The sequence below is a fragment of the Toxotes jaculatrix genome, chromosome 8 (genome assembly GCF_017976425.1).
Source record: "Toxotes jaculatrix isolate fToxJac2 chromosome 8, fToxJac2.pri, whole genome shotgun sequence".
In the NCBI taxonomy this organism is placed as follows: domain Eukaryota; kingdom Metazoa; phylum Chordata; class Actinopteri; family Toxotidae; genus Toxotes; species Toxotes jaculatrix.
Genome location: NC_054401.1, coordinates 15,347,317 through 15,363,553, shown reverse-complemented (window position 1 = coordinate 15,363,553; position 16,237 = coordinate 15,347,317). Strand labels below are relative to the sequence as shown.

The 16,237-nt window shown below is 40.1% G+C and overlaps 1 protein-coding gene across 1 annotated transcript; it reads left to right on the top strand.

The window, feature by feature from the left end:
• The first annotated feature begins 11,174 nt into the window (after positions 1 to 11,174).
• Positions 11,175 to 15,903, top strand: tent5ba (terminal nucleotidyltransferase 5ba). The gene is made up of 2 exons (XM_041045164.1): positions 11,175 to 11,615; positions 14,332 to 15,903. Exons 1-2 carry the CDS (start codon positions 11,460 to 11,462, stop codon positions 15,358 to 15,360), a joined length of 1,185 nt encoding a protein of 394 aa, XP_040901098.1. The 5' UTR covers positions 11,175 to 11,459; the 3' UTR covers positions 15,361 to 15,903.
• The last annotated feature ends 334 nt before the right edge of the window (positions 15,904 to 16,237 follow it).

The following is a 16,237-nucleotide window of genomic DNA, read 5'->3' as shown; positions in this document are numbered from 1 at the left end:
TTATGACTTTTGGAGGTCAAAAAAAATTTTGACTATTTTTGTCCGAAAAAAACGCCATACTATACTATGACGTTTTTTATGACATTTTGAGGTAAAAAAATTTTTTTGAATATTTTTGGCCAAAAAAAACGCCATACTATACTAGGACGTTTTTTATGACTTTTGGAGGTCAAAAAAAATTTTGACTTTTTTTGTCCGATTTTGACGCCTTACTATACTATGATGTTTTTTATGACTTTTGGAGGTCAAAAAAAATTTAGACTTTTTTTGGCCGAAAAAAACGCCATACTATACTATGACGTTTTTTATGACTTTTGGATGTCAAAAAAATTTTTGACTTTTTTTGGCCGATTTTGACACCTTACTATAGTATGACGTTTTTTATGACTTTTGGAGGTCAAAAAAAATTTTGACCTTTTTTGTCCGATTTTGACGCCTTACTATACTATGACGTTTTTTATGACTTTTGGAGGTCAAAAAAAATTTTGACTTTTTTTGGCCGAAAAAAAACGCCATACTATACTATGACGTTTTTTATGACATTTCGAGGTAAAAAAAAAAGTGACTTTTTTTGGCCGAAAAAAACGCCATACTATACTATGACGTTTTTTATGACATTTTGAGGTAAAAAAAATTTTTGACTTTTTTTGTCCGATTTTGACGCCTTACTATACTATGACGTTTTTTATGACATTTTGAGGTCAAAAATTTTTTGACTTTTTTTGTCCGATTTTGACGCCTTACTATACTATGACGTTTTTTATGACTTTTGGAGGTCAAAAAATTTTTTTGACTTTTTTTGTCCGAAAAAAACGCCATACTATACTATGACGTTTTTTATGACTTTTGGAGGTCAAAAAAGTTTTTGACTTTTTTTCGCCGATTTTGACACCTTACTATAGTATGACGTTTTTTATGACTTTTGGAGGTCAAAAAAAATTTTGACCTTTTTTGTCCGAAAAAAACGCCATACTATACTATGATGTTTTTTATGACATTTCGAGGTCAAAAAAAAATTTGACTTTTTTTGGCCGAAAAAAACGCCATACTATACTATGACGTTTTTTATGACATTTTGAGGTCAAAAAATGTTTTGACTTTTTTTGTCCGATTTTGACGCCTTACTATACTATGACGTTTTTTATGACTTTTGGAGGTCAAAAAAATTTTTTGACTTTTTTTGTCCGAAAAAAAAACGCCATACTATACTATGACGTTTTTTATGACTTTTGGAGGTCAAAAAAATTTTTGACTTTTTTTGTCCGAAAAAAACGCCATACTATACTATGATGTTTTTTATGACATTTCGAGGTCAAAAAAAAATTTGACTTTTTTTGGCCGAAAAAAACGCCATACTATACTATGACGTTTTTTATGACATTTTGAGGTCAAAAAATGTTTTGACTTTTTTTGTCCGATTTTGACGCCTTACTATACTATGACGTTTTTTATGACTTTTGGAGGTCAAAAAATTTTTTGACTTTTTTTTGTCCGATTTTGACGCCTTACTATACTATGATGTTTTTTATGACTTTTTGAGGTAAAAAAAAAATTTGACTTTTTTTGTCCGATTTTGACGCCTTACTATACTATGACGTTTTTTATGACTTTTGGAGGTCAAAAAATTTTTTGACTTTTTTTGGCCAATTTTGACACCTTACTATAGTATGACGTTTTTTATGACTTTTGGAGGTCAAAAAAAATTTTGACTTTTTTTGTCCGATTTTGACGCCTTACTATACTATGACGTTTTTTATGACTTTTGGAGGTCAAAAAATTTTTTGACTTTTTTTGGCCAATTTTGACACCTTACTATAGTATGACGTTTTTATGACTTTTGGAGGTCAAAAAAAATTTTGAATTTTTTTGGCCGAAAAAAACGCCATACTATACTATGACATTTTTTATGACATTTTGAGGTCAAAAAAAATTTTGACTTTTTTTGACCGATTTTGATGCCTTATTATACTATGACGTTTTTAATGACATTTTGAGGTCAAAAAAAATTTAGACTTTTTTCGACCGATTTTGACGCCGTATTATAGTATGACGTTTTTTATGACATTTTGACGTCAAAAAATGTTTTGACTTTTTTTGGCTGATTTTGACGCCTTACTATACTATGACCATTTTTATGACATTTTGAGGCCATACTAAAATATGGCCTTGTCTTTTCTTGTAGCCCCTTGCTTTCTATCTCTCTGCCCCTCCTGTTCTCCTGTTCATGTGCTACTGCTGCTGTGAGTGTAACTACCGCCCCTCTCCCCTCTACTCAGTCCAATCACAGGTCGCAAACACAGGCCACAAACACATATTGAGCAATCACGTGCGGCTTGAAGACAAAAGATAAAATGAAAAAAAAAAAAAAAACGGCTCCCAATCAGGAGCCGGCTCCCGTCGTTCACGTCAAAGAGCCGGCTCTAAGAGCTGTTTCATTCGTGACCGACACATTACTACAGAGCAGAAGTGAAGTACCTCTGCGAACAAAACAGGTGACTCACAGTCAGGGCTGCTGTCAGCATCACTGCTGCTGTGATTTGGAGAGCTAAAAGTGTATGTCTCTCTATGTGCTGGGCAGTGAAGCTGGATATAATTAACCCTGTACTGAGCAGAACGAACCAGCTGCCAGGAGGCTGCAGCTGCCAGCAGGCATAGTTTGTTGCCTCTGCCAGTGAAACATGAAACAACTGAATCCTGTGGGTAGCTTGCACATGGTGGTTAAAATTTCTGAATCCTGAATGTTGAACTGTAACACAAACCAAATAGCCCTACAGGTCTTGTACACTTGTGTCTTGTGTTTTCCTTATAGTGGACGCATGATATAAAATGTAGATAAACAAAATTAGGGGGTCAAAGCAGAAGCCAAAGTTTGCGACTCAGGCGTCCTAGCTGACACTGAACATGATAAAGATTTCCTCACAGAATGTGAGTGTGTCTGTGTGTGCAGAGTTTGGTCAGTACTTAACCATATGTTTGTGTCCTGGAGTTTCTCTGGGTGTGACAAGGGTGGATTCGATTATCTCTGTGTTTAAGCATGGTGGCTCATGCTAAAGCTTAAAGCCTTTTAGTACATATAGCTCATGATAGTTCAGTTCAGTGTTTGTATGCAGTTTGGTCAGTGCAGGGTTACAGTTCTGACTGTACAGCTTACTATGCATGGGTCATTTTAGGTTTTGCTGGTCAGTGAGATAATTGTTGCACTTTTCATTGGACTGCAACTGTATCTCAGCAGCAACTTTTACTGTTGTCTTGATCTTGATATATAGGCCTCAATTAATATGCCCCCCCACCACCCTCATATCTCCCAAACACTCATAAAAATATTTTTCATTTTTCTAAGATACCATATCTGCTAAACTGCAACATTCAGTATTTGGCTTATTTTTTTTTTCACTGCTCAGATTAGATAAGCAAATAAGTAAAAAGACGTGAGACACAGTTCTTGCAGTGGAAAAACGTTGGCTGTGCGTGGTGAAGTGGAAAAGCGCTCCCCATGGAAACCTGAATATGTGCCATGGATCTGGATTAGTGTACCAGGGTACCACTGGGTCAGACCTTATCACAGCAGCCGTTATCATACAGACTGTTTGATATGGCCTCAATCAGTCCACTGAAAAATGCTTTGGTTGCTGACCTGCATTTTTAATATATACGATGATAAGGCTCACCTGCCAGTGGATGGCACATCACTGTTTATTTCTTTAGGCTGCTCTGTTTTTAAGCCTGACTAATTTTGAATATAACTATTAATTTCAAAATTGACTGTTAATGGGTTTTATGTTCATAAATTGCTCCCACTGTCACATGAAAAAAAGATGTGTAGACCTCGGCATCAGTGTGCACATTTAAAATAAACCATCATGTTAACATGACTCAGTGAGTGTCTATCACTCACTCACATCATGATGGTTCTTGATGAAATTGGAATCATGTTTTATTTTAGCAAATTTTTTTTTTTTTTTTTTTACATATTTTTAATACTGAAAATGTAGAGGAAAAGAACAGCACAATATTAATTTAAATTTAATAACTTTTTTTTCCTCTCAGTCAGGGTAACATGGCATACATTTAAAAAAACTAGAGTTTTCTGTAAAATGTGAAGAGCACTTAGTCTTTTCTTTTTTCCCTTTCAAAGGCTTATTTTAGTTCTGGGACATTTTTAAATGTCGAAGGAAAAACAAGTTTTTTGTATCTTCAATTATTTGATAAGACTTTATGGGAGTGGACTGTTTGAGTAATTTAATTTAAAAAAATCTGTAAATTACATATTTCTACATTGACATATTAGTACAATTTTTAATGCAGGCTTTTCTTTGTAAATACTTCTTACACTGTTAGTTTTAATGGTATTAGGTATTTTATTAGTGTTTGTGTTTTCAGGCAGGTCAGTATAGGAATGTTATATATGTAAGAATATGGTTACGCAGAGACATGGATTATGCAATAACCATTAAAGGCCACTGAACCTCATGCACTTGGTCATGGCCCTGGTTATATGTAGGACATGCAATAAAAGGAGAGGGAAAAAGAGGTGGGAGAGGTGATGGACAGATAAATAGTAAATGCTGAGTCACTGAGAGGGCATGACCAGACATATTACCAGCATGTTTGACTTCCACAGTACAGTTTTATGAGGCAAGAAGGGGTTAAATGCTCCATTTTGCTTATCATGTTTATCTTTGTTACTTAAAAGGAAGTTATGTAAAGGGGAGAAAGGTAGCAAAGACACACAGAGAGATAAGGAGATGTTCTATAGACAGACACAGGCCACCGGGTTTTTAATCGCACTGTAAAATGTTTGAGACTGTGAGGTGAATGTCAAGCGGTTTGTTGATCTAAAACACGGAGTGATAGCTGCACAGTATGTATCTCAGAGCAGCTCTCAGCCATGTGTGCAACATGCCTGCCTCCTGCGTGCTTCCAGTTACAGCACTGCATAAATCTCAGCCGTTCAAGAAGAAAAAAACCTGCATGAATCTTCAGAACTACGACGAACAAGCCAGGTTTGTTGTTGTTCAGAAGCTTGTTTAGTTATCAATGCTCACAAACTCCTTCCTTGAATATGGAAATGCCTGCAAATCACTGATCATAATAAGCGTACTTTGCTCTTTTGATATGATAAAAGTTTTGTAGCTCTTGAAACATCCAGCTGGCCCTCTCTGGCCTGTGGTATGATGAGATACACTTTCGCCCGATCCCATTAATCCTTCCAGGAGGAGGATTTAAGAAATCTGGACGATGATCTGAGAAACTTGCTGATAGCATTTTTATTGGTTGCTTGTTTGGACAGAGTTTTTAACCTGACTGACTGAGAGGTTGGACAAAACTATCTCTGCTGTTTTCACACCAGTGGTATCAGTTACACCAGTGAATGATCATGACCTTAACAGACATTGTCTCTGAGGGGGTTGCTCCATATCTCTGCTGCGCTTAAGCCCGGAGGTGAATCAGCACAACTGTTCTCCGAAGTGTTACAGTCTTTAGCGTCCCCCGGGCTGCATTTTCCTCTCGGCTACTGGATGGGGGGGTGTGGAGCAGGATTTCTGGGAATGAAATCAGAGCTTGGTGCTAAATAGGGGTTCCCTCGTACTTCTGGTAAATGCTCCAGAAAGTGGAAGCAGCCGGTTCTCTTCTCTGGTATATTTTAATATGCAGTGTCCACACCAGGCACATGTGCTGAGAAAATTACAGAACAAGAACAAGATTTTGTTTTGGCTACATTTGTTGACTCAGCGGTATCTGCACATTGTAGGCAGCTGTCAAATTGTTTCTGTGCCCCTAGTAGTGCAGTTAGTAGTATTTGGTTAGGGGACAATAGTACATGAATGAGAATCCAGAGGAAACCATTCATCTCCCAACTCCAAAGCTGGGAAGTGAAGCAAACTGGGAGGCTGTTTTCTTTTTCTAAAGTATTTGACGAGGTAATTTGCAACAGGGACCCTAAATTTCCTATTGGGGTGGGCGTGGGACTGTTACGTAACATGATTTAAGCTCCAGTTAAGGAACCTGTCCAAGTTAGGATGTCCCAGACATGCAGAAGAAGGTGAGGGTGTTTTATTACGGGGGCCATGCATTCCTCTCTCCTACACAGGCTGTTCTATAAGCAGGGAAAAGTCACATGTTCTGAGATACCCAAGGAAAAGAAGGGAAAAAAATAGATAAAGGAGAAAATGTGTGCAGGACTCCCTCAGCTCTCTGTTCTATGTCACATAAGCAGTGTAACTGAGTTATTGGAAAATGAGAGATTTAATCCACCCTCTACAAGGAATTTCTTATCTTGCCTTGTTACATACCTTTCTATAGACCCATGTTTCTAAACACTCTACAACTTCAGTCTTTCCTCCCGTTCAGAGGGTAAAGTGAGCCGAGCCTTAGATAATGCGTAGTCTAACACTGCATTTGTCTGTTGAGCTTCAGAGTACTTCAACCGCACATTAATCACTCATTTTGAAAGATATTTCCAGTGCAATGCTATAGCTATGGACCTGCAGACTGTTTGATTTGTATAGATACTAATGGTTTGTAATTTAACTTCAGAAAAGTGAAAAGAAATAATAATAAAACCAGAAATAAAACAAGATAAGAGAACGGAACTGATTCTGTAATATTAAACCATTTGCAGCTCTGGTTTTTATTACATAAGCCAGAGTTAACATACTTATAATCTTTGGGAAGAACTAATTATACCCTTAAAATCAGGCTTGGTTCACACAAAAAAAGGCAACACAACTCATGATTTGATATCAGTCTAACAATAGTAACAAAGCTTACATCGGGTCAACAGCAAACAGTGTGTTTGCTCTCTCTCATTTTAGTATTTTTCCATTTCACTACAGGTGTAGACAGAGCACAGACAGCAGATGTACGATGCCACTTGAATCTATAGTGTGTTTTTGGCATGTTTGTTTTTTCCAGCTGCGCACCGGCCAGCTCTGCCAAGCACTACTGTAATCAATCAAGCAGGCAGCCGAGGCAGTCTGACGTCAGCAGCAAGGCTGCTTGCGTAACCTTGTTCCACTGTCCCATAGATTTGTCATCTGGAGCAATCCGGAAAAGTAAACTTACCTCTCTTATCACAAATTCTCTCTATCGCAGGTAGGCCCTAAGGTGTCCAGGCTGACTGGTCACCTCAACCTGATTGTAAAGGCAGCTTATCTACTGCCATGGCAGACTGAGCCTGAACAGCAACCCTGACAAAAAATGGTTTGATTCAATCACAAAACCAAAGAAGAAGTAGATTCAAAATTAAACATGCAGCGTAATGTCAGCCATGCGATGTAACAGCAGCAGCTGCATCACTGTTTTAGCTATGGCGACACTGTCCAGTTACACATGATGCACACTCTAATAATAGCAAAGACTTGGTCTTTGGGTATAACATGTCTGAGTGAGCTCAGTGTGGAATGAAGGAAGTCTTTTTGGGGAAATAATTCACTCAGATTGTAGGAGCCCTGACAGACGAGCAAGAAAAAGAGCTTCACAACTCATCCAGTGTGACAGACGTAGTGTTATCTATCTTTGCACAACAGATCATTGTGGCACTTCACAGCTTGTTGTTTGGCAACATCGATTTTCAGCCACGCTTTTACAACGCGTTGTGACGTCCAATCATGTCCTTGCACTTGAGAAAAACCTGTTCCGCAGCATTGTTCCTCTTCTTGTCACTGTCCATGAGGCAAAGACAGATAGAGATGTTTGACCAAAAATAAAAATAAATAAATAAAATAACTGTCTGATGTCTTTTATCAGCCTCTGAGCACAAATATAAAAGACAAAAAAACTATGACTGTCTTCAACAAACTTTCACTGAAGGTCTTTAATATTATGAAGACTATTGTTTCATAATGTTTGACCATGGTTAGGACTGGATCATACGCCTGCATAATGCATCATTTGTTTAAGGTGTGTTTAAATACTGGCTATCTCACCGCGCCTACAAGACTCACAGTCTCATTTGTCATGGCTCCAGCAGGATGTCAACTCAGGGATAAACAGAGGATACAAAAACACTGACATAAATGAACAAAAAACTCAAAGAGGGAATTTTACACAAAGCAGTGTACACATTTCAGGTTTTTTTTTGTTTAAATCCCATGAACTGTTTTTGTTCCATTGTGTGAATGTCTTGACTTTACATCCGATTGACTCCCTCTGACATGGGGCTGTGAGGGAACCTGAGAATGTCAAGTGGCCTGACATTTATCTGCCGTCATTGTTCTCTCATCCCCAAGTGTTTCACATTCAGGTAAATGCTGGCGCGGCTCCCAGGATGCACAGCTGCCACATGGAGGGGTTATTTATAGTCGGATGACGCAGATGTCTCACATCGGCCGCTGGCAGGACCCTCAGCTGGAGACGCCTCGGCCCGACTGCCCAACAACCGTGGATGCTGTTGCCACAGAAACAGGATTATGTTGACATCACAAAGATTTGAAGTGATCCTCTGTGGAGACCAAATCCACTGTACACCCACGACCTGACCTCTCAGAGTCCAAGTAGACACTGTCAACCTCCAGCTGTGTGTTGTCAAGTGAATGAAACACACACACACACACACACACAGATGTGTTTGGGGAAGAAATTATGATGTGCGTGCCTGAGTGTGTAAGAACGTGTGTTTCTGTCTGTCTGTTTTGCTAACAGGTAAATCATGGAATGATGAACTTTACTCTCGTAAACATTTTACAGGTGCACTAACATACTGCGTGGACAGGTGTGAGAAGCTGGGGATTTTATACATGATGACATGGTATTTGGGTCATTTCAAAAGAGGAAATTACTGACGTTTTCACCTGTATTGTTCACTGGCAAATTACATACTTGAAGAATCTTAAGGCCTTCTCACCACTGAAAGAGTAATGTCTGCCATTGTGAGTAATGTCTACCATTGTGTGAGGTCCTTCATTAGGGGACATTTAGTGCATTTGAACACATAATAGGATAAATGCTGAACAAGGGAAGGCGTTAAGACAATGACAATGTGACCACAGTCCACTCCTGGGAGAACTGGAAGATTTTGGAAATAATAACTAAAGCGGAGAGCAACTGTATCTGACAGATCATAGATTCACCAGCTAAATAAAGTAATTTAATAGTATTCATATGAACTTAGCCCTCTGCAGATGGACAAACATACAGAGTATTAAAAGCCATGAAAAGCCAGCAAATGTTCTGTTCTGACTAGAGGAATGTCTCTGCATCTGCACCAAAACAAATAAAAAACACTGCAGATAAGGAGGCAGGGTGGAAAGAAGTGGCAGCAGGGTATCTGAAAACGTAAATGGAAGGCTGCAATGAAAAGGGCATCACGGGTTATCTGAGCCTTTTCATAAACCCCTGCACAATCACGAGCAAGTTTAATGAATGATTGTTCATGTGGCTTGCAGGCTTCAATTTTCCATTGGCTGAATAAACAAACAACTCAAAGGTAACGGCCCTCCACTTTAAACACGGCCATCCACTAAAAACGATAAGGACCTATAAAAATGTGTGATTAACAAGCAACATTTTACAGTTTTAATAGCCTGCTATCATGGTTAAATACTCAGCTGCTGACAAGCAGCTTCTGGATTTCAGTGAAATAGTTGTTGGATTTCCAGAATGCTTTATGGAGTCATTTGTATGTATCACATACTGTGGTTTTATGTACTGTATAATCTTTTCAATTATTTACAAAACTAATGCTAGAGGCTCATATGCATTTGCATTATCAAATGTATTTTACAGTATTTTTCTTGAACTAAATACACATGAGATGACTGTACTGTCAAAACTCCAAAACTAAAAAAGCCAAAGTAAATTGAGATTTTGTCAAAAAAAAAAAGGACCTGAAACCCACTTATTTGTATGTGTTTTACCCAAGGTTGGAGTTGTAGGTTTCAGCAGTGAGGATCACTTCCGCGTTCAAAAAGCTGCAGTTCCTCGGCTGCCGCTGGGGGCTGGCTCCAGGAGTGAGCAATTCTCCATTGACCCCCATGTTAAAATAGCCAACTTTACAGCCTAAAGAAACATATTTACAACCTGGTACATTTTTTGTTTTTGGTCTCTCTTGATAGTTTCCACCTCCATGAACAACCGTTTTAGGCTTAAAATTCTTTTGTAAATCAGGGCGTGGTTACGTTGAGTGACACCTCCATAGACAGGCACTGGAAGTTAGCTCTTTGCTAAAGCATCGGCTGGGCTAGGCGGCTACATCCAGAGGCCTCCGGCTACCTCCAACGGTTGACAGGGGCTGCAGTGTCTGTGTTTGTCAATGTTCGGATAGGTTTTTGTGACAATATGGCTTGTTGTAGTGTAGACTGTACTAACCGACCGTCGAAGGAGTTTTTCTGTTTAAAAAGTCCGACATTGCATGGACAGAGCAGCTCCGTCAGTAAGTAGTTTATTGTTATCATTAATAATAATGACAGTAATAATAATAATGTTTTAACTTCTAATATATTTTATTAATATGAAATAATTGTTTCACAGTTAAATAACAGGCTAGAAATAAATTGTAAATAAATAAATAAGTTGTCACTTTAACGTTAACTTTTAAGATGAGTTTTGGTGGATTTTTTTTTTTTTTTTTTTGCTTTATTTCGTATGTAGTATGGCCTCAATAAAAGATATAGCTTCTGTTAAAGTGACCTCAAGCGAGATCCTTTAACTTTAGCTCATGGTCTTCTCTGGGGTGCTGGAGGTTTGTAGGATCATGAAGCAGGGCATTACTGCGAAAACATCCTGCATGCTCTGCAAACATTCCCTGGGCAAATAAGGAAATGCATCATGAGAGTAAAAGTGAGGAGGTCGTGTTTGTAAAGCTGTGATCAATCAATTTTCACTTATCAGCTTTCAGTCTAATCTAAATGACCAAATGTTAGATTGATGGATAATCAAGCGTCTAAAACTGATGCAGCTGAGGCGACTCAGATAATGAGATCGACAGATCATAAGGACTGTTTGAGGGAAAACCCTGTCAGCATGCAGGATACACCCACCGTGAGTGGAGCAGAAGGGGGTGGAGGCTGACAAGTGCGTCACATGAAGACATGAAGGGTGTTCCCTGCAGAGTAGACAGGGCGTCCATAATCAATGACCAAACACAGCAGCCAATCACAGCGCTCATGCTAATGAGGCTTTAAACCCTCTGGACCTTCCTTATGAATCGGTCCTTTGCAGACTGACCGGATTTTAGCGGCACACACCGGAGGAAGCGGCTGATCCTACTCCAACCTCCACCACTTGAGACTCTAGCAAACTTTTTTTCTTCTTTCTTTCTTCTCCGCTCCTCACCTCAGGCTTCACAGCCGGACCTGCTCACCGCTGACATTCACAGGAATATCTGGCTTTTATTTTGAGACAGAAGATAAAGAGCTGAGCTGGGAGGAAGCGCTGATTCACATTCTGCTGATTTCTGTTTTCTTTTTTTTTCTTTTTTTTTTTCCTTTGGGGTTGGGGGGCTGAAAGTTAATATCGCCATGTCTGGCTGCGATGCGTCGGATCAGAGTCGGCGGTTCTGTGTCTTGTCTTGGGATCAGGTGCAGCGCTTGGACTCGATTCTGGGGGAGGCTGTCCCCATCCACGGCCGAGGAAACTTCCCCACTCTGTCCGTGCAACCCCGCCAGATTGTCCAGGTACAAACCCACATTCATACATTTACATAATCACTTGCGTATTTCTGCATTTTTAAGTAGCATTATTAGTTGTAGACTTGGGTCTGAGCATGGAAATTCCCTTTCTGAAATAATACACCTGACTTCACAGGACAGATAATAAAGACTGTGAAACCTGTGGATCAAGTAGTCACTCAGATAACATCTGGGGAATTAAATGCTAAAATTAAAACTGTACTGAAACTCCCTGGATACCCCTCCAGGACCCCTGGTGGTCTCCAAATCTCACTTTGAAAGCCAGTAATCGACACTAGATTTTTTTTTTTATTCCCTCCTGGCTTGATTGTATTTCCATGGCAAATTACATCATGATTTTTTTGCTCTGTCTGTTTCCTGTTTTTTTTTTTTTAATGGAAGGGAAAGCTTAAATTTTGACTGCTTCTAATTTCCTCCCAAGGCAGCCATTCTAACAAAATATCTGCAGGCAAACTATGGCTCCAGGATTTCTTTCCCCTTGGTGACACTAAATTAAAGTATTTATTCATTTTAAAACTTTTGTGTCCAGCAGCAAGATAATTCAAATGAAAGAGCTTCATGTTGATTTGTCTTAGTGTCCATCACTTCCATATTAAAATTCACAGTGAGGAGTATAAAGCCATATATAGTTCCCCTTGTCTGACATAGTCCCTTTACATTTCCACCCTCTTATACATTGTTCCTAGATCACATTTCACTTCCCCTGGTGGTGTCTCTAGGTAGCTGGCTATGCATTAAAGTGGTAAATGCTCTGAAAGAATTTCACATTGAACATATAGTGGAATCCTAACAAAATCATGTAAGGCGATCTGGTACAGAAACCTTTTTTTTTTTCCTCATTTCATTTACACATTGACATATTCAAGATGATCTCAACAAGAATGTGAAGCCCCAGAGCTTCATGCTTGTGGTTGTGGAAAAGATGAATGCTCCATTGAGCGTGCAGGAGGCTTAAATGCAGGTTTGAGCCCCACTCTTATGTTTCCCCTGGATTTGTGGAAACCCCATATAATTTTACATTTCTAAAATCTGCCGTCTGCCACATAGATTCATTTAGGGGTTGACTGAACCATGACCGACAGTAAATCTCCTGTCATGACAAACTAGCATCAGACTATTTACTGTAGTTTTAATGTATGTTTAAAAGGTATTTGTGTTGTAATTGTGCCTCTTCTGTTATGCATCCAAGGAGGTGTGGCCGAGAGAGAGCGGACCTTTGTCCTGCTGCAGGGTTAGAGGGATAAACAGGCCGTTTAACATCCACCACAGCATCATGAGGCACTAGAGTCCAAAGAGACCTGTGGATCTAAGATAACAACACCCTCTGTTTCTATCCACTTCACAGCTCAGACCTGTTGTGCTTTGGGCAGGATGTGATGTAAAGCCAACAGAGGCATACTTGTACTTCCAGAGGCAGATGATTTGACTACCTGTAGCAAGAAAAGGTGCTAGATGTAGGCCTGAGGCTGAATTTCACTCTCACTGCTCTGAGATATTGGCTCGATCACAGAAACACACACAAAAAAAACACATTGTAATTGCTTCTGATTGGAATTTGAACCCAATCAGCACAGCTTTATGGCTGAATGATTACAACGATATTACTGCCAAGTTATGCTATTATGATTTTGGTCCTCCTCCTTCCCCCTTCTCGTGTGAGGGGTTGACTTGCCTTCAAATGTTTGTTTGTCTCCAGCCTGACCCAGTATGTATAAATAGAGCCAGCTTGTTATCTGATCACCATGGGAGAGAGAGTTAACAGACACTAATCTGACAGGTCAGTGCCAGTAGGGAGATTTAGGATTGTGTGCGAGTGTGTAACAACTAATTTGTACTGCAGGTTTAACTGTTTGAATTGTCTGCAGTTATTATTTGATCAGTAGAAATGTTTGGAAAGTGCAGTCAGACAGGCATTCATTTGTTTTTATTACAGTATGTTTACATGTATCAGCTTTTGCATCAAGTCCGCCTGCTGTGTATATACTGAGTTAATATGACTTCGGATTGTTTTGAGAGGAGTATGTTTGTATGGCACAAGTAAACTGTCACTTCCCTTTAGGCAACCATAGGCTGAATCTACCTTTGATACTTCAGGACTCAGACATGTTTCCCCTTTGTGCTTTGCTAGCAGTGAGGTTGCCATGCCCTGTCCATCTGTGGACCATCCTCCTCAAAGGTGGCTGCACTGAGGCGGGATATGCCTTTCTTTAAACATGTTACAGGTCACTTGGACAGAGGAAGCAGCTGATCCTTAATGACCCAAAGCTGTGACATTTAACCTAAAGCACTTTGACACTACCGGTCTGGTTCATTTTCTCTTGGTTACAGTTCAGGATTTTAAATCTTATCGCTGTTATTTGTAATAAGGTAAGACAATCTGACCCAGAGGCAGATGGGCCTGGAGCACAGACGTGTCAGCTCTGCCACTGCTCTATGTTTGGGCTCTTTAGGTTTCATTCAGACTGAGGCTGATGGTGATGAAATGGACTTTTGTGACCAGCGGTATTGATCTTGCCTTCACAAACTATTGATTCCCACTGGGCCAGTGTGGAGCTTATGTGGATATATTTCAAGACTTAAACTTAAGTCTTTTCATCATTTCTGCAAACACACATACAAGGGAATCTTTTTTTTATTTTTTATTTTTAACTCTCATTTTCTTATTAATAACAAACTGTATTTCTGTTTCCTTCCTGTCCAGGTGGTGCGGGCAAGGCTGGAGGAAAGAGGTGTGTGTGTTAAAGACGTGAGGCTGAATGGATCTGCTGCCAGCCACGTGCTCCATCAGGACACTGGACTGGGCTACAAAGACCTCGACCTGATCTTCGGGGTGTCACTGAAAGACGACCAGGCTTTCCGTCTGGTGAAGGACGTCGTGCTGGACTGCCTGTTGGACTTCTTGCCAGCCGGGGTCTCCAAGGAGCGCATCACAGCACTGACCCTCAAAGAGGCCTATGTACAAAAACTGGTGAAAGTCTGTAATGACACGGACCGCTGGAGCCTCATCTCGCTGTCCAACAACACGGGCAAGAACGTGGAGCTTAAATTTGTGGACTCTTTGCGGCGGCAGTTCGAATTCAGTGTGGACTCCTTCCAGATTTGCCTCGATTCTCTGCTCTTATTTGACCGCTGCTCAGAGACGCCCATGTCTGAGAGCTTTCACCCCACTGTGATCGGGGAGAGTGTGTATGGGGACTTCAAGGAGGCCATGGATCACCTGTGTCAGAGGACCATAGCTACACGCAGCCCTGAAGAAATCAGAGGGGGCGGTTTATTGAAGTACTGCCACCTGCTGGTGCGAGGGTTCAGACCCTCCTCAGAGGCAGACATGAAGCAGATGCAGCGCTACATGTGCTCACGCTTCTTCATTGACTTCCCTGACATAGGCGAGCAGCAGAGGAAGCTGGAGGCCTACCTGCAAAACCACTTTGCCGGGATGGAGCACAAACGGTACGAGTGCCTCATGACTCTGCACCAAGTAGTGAACGAGAGCACCGTGTGTCTGATGGGCCACGAGCGGCGCCAGACGCTCAGCCTCATCTCCATGCTGGCGCTGAAGGTGCTGGCTGAGCAGAACGCCATCCCCACTGTGACAAACGTCACATGCTACTACCAGCCAGCTCCGTATGTGCAGGACATCAACTTCAGTAATTACTACATTGCACATGTGCAGCCGCCGCAGGTCTCACCGTGCAGTAATTCATATCAGACGTGGCTGCCCTGTAGCTGAACTGGAGGACAGAGGTGGATGTGTCTCCATCGCTCTTTATCTTTCAAAGGAAGTGGACTGAAAATACCCCCCAAAAAAGGAAACCCTTGTTTGCCAAATGTGACTTGACTAAAACAATCCTGTACTGCTGTACATCTGATTGAGCCGACACATTAATTTTTCTCACTTTGCTCTTGCAAAACATCTGTAAGATTGCTGGTCATTTCTGAGATGTAGCGATAATATCTTATTTAAGTATTAAAAAAAAGTCTTTGTGACGCTTTATATAGTGTATGTCAGAAATACATTTTTGAGGCAACAAACATTGAAGCTGGTGTTATTTTCATACGCTGGCTTTATTTTTTTAAAATTACATACCGGACCAAAGATGTATTTGTTTTTCAGAAAGGGAATGTTGTTATGATTCCAAGTGCCTAAAATGAACCATGAAATGTTCTAAAAACATCTGTAAAGTGAGAACTGTGCATTCAGTGTTTTCTAGATTACTCTGTTTCTCTTTTCAGGAACAGAAGCATTCATATTTGTGAGATTAAAAAAAAAAAAAAAAAAGGAAAAACTCCAATTTTTTTTGTATTGTGGTTATTTTATTTTAACCCTGACCTATAATGATTGTTGACATTTTAATCTTAGGTTCTGAGAGCTGCAGTTTGGCCATTATTTGAACTGCTTCGCCATTCACACAGTCAAGTTGTATATTCCCACAAGGCCATCATAAATGGCTAAAATGTTTTTGTTTCACATGAGAGAAGCTTTGGATAAAAACTGACAGGTAGAATGACTCAGACTTTCATCCTCCTTTCCTTGGGATGGATGGATAGGGGTGGAGGGTTGTTTGTTCCATACTTCATAAGCTGTTGACAACAAGGCGGCTCATTTC

What these genes read in the sequence shown, in the direction of transcription:
- tent5ba (XM_041045164.1), top strand. Translation starts at nt 11,460, where the DNA reads ATGTCTGGCTGCGATGCGTCGGATCAGAGTCGGCGGTTCTGTGTCTTG. An exon ending in AACCCCGCCAGATTGTCCAG is followed by an intron (nt 11,616 to 14,331) that starts GTACAAACCCAC and finishes CTTCCTGTCCAG; the next exon opens with GTGGTGCGGGCAAGGCTGGA.